Source organism: Gossypium hirsutum, chromosome A12, assembly GCF_007990345.1.
Source record: "Gossypium hirsutum isolate 1008001.06 chromosome A12, Gossypium_hirsutum_v2.1, whole genome shotgun sequence".
Classification (NCBI taxonomy): Eukaryota; Viridiplantae; Streptophyta; class Magnoliopsida; order Malvales; family Malvaceae; genus Gossypium; species Gossypium hirsutum.
In genome coordinates, this window is record NC_053435.1 from 95143629 (window position 1) to 95149179 (window position 5551).

Below are 5551 nucleotides of genomic sequence, written 5' to 3' on the forward strand. Positions count from 1 at the left end.
ATAAGTTGGAAAGTTTTGTTAATCTTAGGTAGAAGTCAGCAACAATCCACAAACATAAAAAAAAAAAAAAAAGCATTACCAAAATTTGAAATTATTGTATTAAAAACTATTGGGGATGAATAATTATATGTTTGACAATTGACTTGCCTCGTTTGTCTTCCAATTTAAAAATTGATTTTGACTCTTAATTAAAAATTCAAATTGGATGGCGAGTTAATCTTTTTATTAGTAAAATAAGTATGCATAGTAGAATTAATAAGGCAAAAGAAGTCAATGATAAATTAGATTACATTAAAAAAGAATGTGTAACTCTAAAAATTAACAAATAAAGATTGAAGAGAGACGTGATTTGGTGGACGCAACATTACAAGATAGGTGGATTTGTATCACATGTAGAGAAAAAGGAGGTCATGCTTTTTGCTTGCCACCCAAACCAAGCTTAATGAGAGTTGGCATGGTTTGGTTTGCCTTTGTTTTCGGGGGAGGGTGCTTACGTCATAGCTAACGCCACGCCAAGTGTCCCCTTTCCCCCTCTCGACACTTCCCACGCGTTTGTCGTGTTTCGTTCGGCACATCCAATACCTCCCCAAATACAAGAAAAATGACCACCCAGCTTCAGTTTCTTCTCTGAGCTTTCCTTCTCTTTGTTATCCTTAGTTTCTGCTATAAGAATTTAGTTCCTGAACCTCCGTAGCTTGACCGACCGAACCAACCCAACCCAAAGGTCTATGTAAGAGAAACAATTTCCAAATCCGAGAGAGAGCCGTTTTCCAGTTTCCTTTCTTCTTTTTAGGATCCTAGAAATTACCTGCCTTGTTGAATTGTATAACTTTTATCTCTTATAAAAGAATAGTGAACAAAGAAGAGAAAACTATTTTTTCTTGTTGAAGCATTAGTTTCTCTCTGATGGGCAACTGCTTGTTTTCTTCCACTAGAGTCGATTCTACCCAAAGCCCCCAACCAACTTCTGGTAATCATTTCTTTCTTTCCATGGGTATTTTTTGTTTTGGTCGATTATTGCTTTGTTTTTTTCATTTGTTATGATCTTTTAGCTATAAAGGTTTAGACTTTTATGTCGGATTTGACTTTCTTTTTGGTGGTTTGGTAAGGTTTATTTTTAGCTTTCTGAAAGAGTATACCTAGAAATTACATTCATTTTATACTTTCTGATATTCATAACCCTGGTTCTTGATATTTCTTCAAATTTCTTGAGTTTGAGCTGTGTGGGGGAATAGATCCTGTTCACTTGAAACTTTTGATTTTGGATAGTGCCCTTTTTCAATCAAAATGAGTTTCAATGTCCAAACTTGAAGAAAGTGTAAGCATGAGTTGCAGGCTTCTGTTGTAGTGCTCGGTGTGTTCATATATACTTGAATACGCAAGATTCTTGTGTGGGGAAAAACATCTACGAATTTATATTTGGAAGGGAATACGAAATGGTATGCATAGGATAGGGTGGTGCTTGCTTGGAGTGCTATGACCCTTGCATAACTGTGATTTTATAACTAATGATTGTTGCAAACCTCAATTGAAACAAATTTTTTCGATTAATCCTACGATTGTTTCTTCACCATCTGTTATAAGTCAAGACTTAAAAGGAGTTTGCTTCGAAGAATTAAGGGAAAGGTATTTATGGAAATACAATAATGCATTTTCTCATACTAAATGCTCCATGAATGAAAAAATCTACTGATTTGGGTGGTTTCAGGATGCATAACACTCTCATGCGAAGACCATAGATGTTAGATAAGTTTAAGTTTGAATTCCTCTTGCATTTTGATACTTTGCTATGTAATCAATTTAACAACTGGACCAAGGAACTTGTTTTGCTTTTCAGCATCAGGAGGCTCAAGAATTTCTAGCAAAACCAGTCGATCTTCAGCTCCTTCAAGCTTGACTCTTCCATCTTTCAGTGATACAAGTAGTAGTAATGGATGTCTTCCAACACCAAGGACTGAAGGAGAAATATTGGCATCCCCCAATTTGAAACCTTTCTCGTTCAATGAGTTGAAGAATGCCACCAGAAACTTTCGTCCCGACAGTCTTCTTGGTGAGGGTGGCTTTGGTTATGTCTTTAAAGGATGGATTGATGAACACACATTAGCTGCTGCAAGGCCTGGCTCAGGAATGGTTATTGCTGTCAAGAAGCTTAAACCCGAAGGTTTTCAAGGCCACAAAGAGTGGCTGGTAGGTTTTCATTTTTACTACTTCTTTATCTTTTTATTGCTTCTGCTTTTTCTCTCCCTGTTTTTGTTTGTGTTTGTGCCCTATTAGTGATAGTCAATTGATTTCAGACTGAAGTTGATTATCTCGGGCAACTTCATCATCCAAATCTAGTTAAGTTAATCGGATATTGTTCAGAGGGTGAGAACCGTCTTTTGGTCTACGAGTTCATGCCTAAAGGAAGCTTGGAGAACCATCTTTTTAGAAGTAAGTATCACATCCTTGAATTTTTCTGGAGAATCATCTTTTTAAAAGTATTAGGTCCCTGAATTGATAAGAATGGCTTTTGGAATCCAATTCCATGGCATTATATGTTCTTGTGCTCTGGAAATAACCCTTACCCTCAAGAGGTTGCTATGAAACTTGCAAAGGGAATTCCAAACTTTTACTTTTTTATATTTTAGTTTCAAGGAGAATGCAAGTACTTTGCTGCTGTTACATGTATTGGTCAGCTCAAGTTGTCATAATTAGATTCTCAAATTTTCTTTCCTCCTTTCCTGTGGTCATAAAACACAGGGTTAGCATCCTCCCTTGTCGCCCATGTCTTTGTGGACATGTCGGATGAATTTTCTTTTCTAATACTAATTGTCCATTTTTACCAATTTAAGTTATACTACTGTTTAAGTTATGAATGTCATGTTGAGGACCATCTTTCTAGTCCTTTAGCAATGGAAAAGCTTGGAAGTTGAAACTACTTTTCCATAGGCTAGAATATCATTGTTTTTGTTCTAAATGTGCATCCATGTAGGCTTAAATAGATCATAAGCAAGAAAGATCAATAGAACTGGAGGTCCTAGGCAAGGTGGGCTTTCGTTAATGACACAAAGTGGAGTTGATTGGCTTATTCTGCTTCGCTTTGACTTTAATTACTCAATATGTGTATTATTTCCTTCACGAGCCTGTAAAAGGCTGCTTCCTATGCACTACTGTGTCTTAAACTACCAAACAATGGGGTATCCACATTTTTTTGGAACTATTAAAGTATTTTTTTAACCTTTGATGCTATGTCTTGCTAAACAGGAGGGCCGCAGCCACTCTCTTGGGCAGTGAGGCTTAAGGTCGCCATCGGTTCCGCTAGAGGGCTCTCTTTCCTTCATGATTTGAAGTCCCAAGTCATATATCGTGATTTCAAAGCTTCTAATATTCTACTAGATGCGGTATGCTGAGTAAAGAAAAAGAATAATTTTGTGCCTTTCAATATTATTTCTAAATTGTATGTACTACCAAGTTTTTGATGATAATAATCCATCGGATGTAGGAATTCAATGCAAAACTTTCTGATTTCGGATTGGCCAAGGCAGGGCCTACTGGCGATAGAACTCATGTATCGACTCAGGTTATGGGAACTCAAGGCTATGCAGCACCTGAATATGTCGCCACAGGTATGGGTTTTAGTGAAATCCCATATTAATACTTGTATATGAAGCCTGCCGATATATTCTTAGTTATCTTAATTAGCTATCAGAGATAATTGTTGCCGAAGAAAATTAGTTCTTATAATAAACTGAGAAGGTACCTACTTTACATTGTTTGTTAAGAAAGAACGCTTTAAGTTACTGACAAGGAACATTGTCTGGTTGAACTGAAAAACTCATGTTTCTTTATCTGCAACTAATTCTGATAATTTTCTGGCCTGTTTCGTTCTTACACCTCTGGGTTTCAATATTTCATCTTTATTAGAGGGGAAAAATGAACCAGATAGTTGCCATGAAAGCATCTAAAATGAAGGTGCAATATATCGCCTGTTTTGTCTTTTATATGCAATGCCTTTGGTCCAAATGTAGGATACTTGGGCAAAGCAACTATTTTCTGGGTTCTATCTTTCATATGTTGTCGGGAGTTACATATAATGAAGCTTCCATTGTTGAACAGGTCGATTGACGGCTAAGAGCGATGTTTACAGCTTTGGAGTTGTTTTGCTCGAACTACTGTCTGGACAGCGTGCTGTTGATAAAACAAAAGTTGGCGTGGAGCGGAGTCTAGTAGACTGGGCAAAACCATATTTGGGTGACAAAAGAAAATTATTCCGAATCATGGACACGAAGTTGGGTGGCCAGTACCCCCAGAAAGGTGCTTTTACGGCAGCTACCCTTGCTTTACAGTGCCTAAATAGTGAAGCTAAACTCAGGCCTCGAATGTCAGAAGTTTTGGCAGCACTGGAGCAGCTAGAAGCCCCCAAAACTGCATCAAAACACAGTCAAGCAGAACAGCATGCTGTTCCACTTCCTGTTCGGAGATCCCCAATGCGACACCATCGATCACCTATGCATCTAACACCCAGTGCATCTCCATTGCCATCTCACAGACAATCCCCGCGGGTACATTGAGATTCCATCTGTAAATTTTCTAGATGTATTTATATCTTTTTGGTTGCTTAGAAAGCAATTTTTTGAGCTTGTGTTATTTTTTTTATGCAGTTTTGCATAGCCCACCTTTTGTTTAGAGTTTGTGGTCAGTGTAATAGCAACCTTCATCTCTATGATGCCATATTAATCATAACCTTCCATTCTATGAATTCTATCATTGTATTTATGAAACAATGTAATGGAACCCATCATTTATCTGTGGTGCGAATATGAATTTCAATGCGCAGAGGCTTAGGGCTTGAATCAACCTCCTTCCCTTCCATCATGAATCAACATTTGTCATCTCTTCACAGCAATACATTTGGATGATTTAATAATATGCTCAACAAATAGAATTTATTTGTCGTATGTAATATAGCCTACTTTCTTATCCACACTTTTCTGGGAAAACTAAGTATCTCACTTTTGATTTTGATTATGGAATGTTCTTTCTGTAAGAAAAAAAAAAGGGAAATATCTTAGTAGATGGGTTAAAGCCGGTCTGCTAGCATAGCGTAATTTTATATAAAATTTGGTTTATTCTTTTAACTAAATCAATTTTAGTGATAATTCCAAAGTTATGTATGTTTGGGCAAGAGATCTGGGAAAATGAGATTCATTCTTATTAAAGTTTGTGAGAAATTTAAAAATGAAAATTTGTAAGAAATTTTGTGGAGGATAATCAATATTTTTTTTTCAAAGAGGTGTTATTTCAAAATTATTTATTATAAAAAAAACTTAATTGTCAAAGTATCATTTTTATTTAATTTTAGTATGCTTTTTTAGATTTTATATTATTAAAACCATTTATAATTTTTATAGATACATCGATATATGTATTACATAATTTTTATATTATTTATTTTGAATATAATTATCTTTATAATTAATTTTTTAACTTATAAAATTTCAATAATTATTTATCTAAACAATACAATTACAATGCAAACATTCTAAGTTAATAAATTCTAAAATACTAATAT

At 35.5% G+C, this 5551-nt stretch overlaps 1 protein-coding gene across 1 annotated transcript; it reads left to right on the forward strand.

Annotated features, from left to right (window-relative positions):
- Window positions 1-482: 482 nt before the first annotated feature.
- LOC107920339 (probable serine/threonine-protein kinase PBL3) lies at window positions 483-4738 on the forward strand. Its single transcript, XM_016850002.2, has 6 exons — window positions 483-970; window positions 1838-2187; window positions 2295-2430; window positions 3244-3380; window positions 3482-3605; window positions 4096-4738. Exons 1-6 carry the CDS (start codon window positions 907-909, stop codon window positions 4548-4550), a joined length of 1266 nt encoding a protein of 421 aa, XP_016705491.1. The 5' UTR covers window positions 483-906; the 3' UTR covers window positions 4551-4738.
- Window positions 4739-5551: the final 813 nt, after the last annotated feature.

What these genes read in the sequence shown, in the direction of transcription:
- LOC107920339 (XM_016850002.2), top strand. Translation starts at nt 907, where the DNA reads ATGGGCAACTGCTTGTTTTCTTCCACTAGAGTCGATTCTACCCAAAGC. An exon ending in AAGCCCCCAACCAACTTCTG is followed by an intron (nt 971 to 1,837) that starts GTAATCATTTCT and finishes TTTGCTTTTCAG; the next exon opens with CATCAGGAGGCTCAAGAATT. An exon ending in ACCTGAATATGTCGCCACAG is followed by an intron (nt 3,606 to 4,095) that starts GTATGGGTTTTA and finishes ATTGTTGAACAG; the next exon opens with GTCGATTGACGGCTAAGAGC.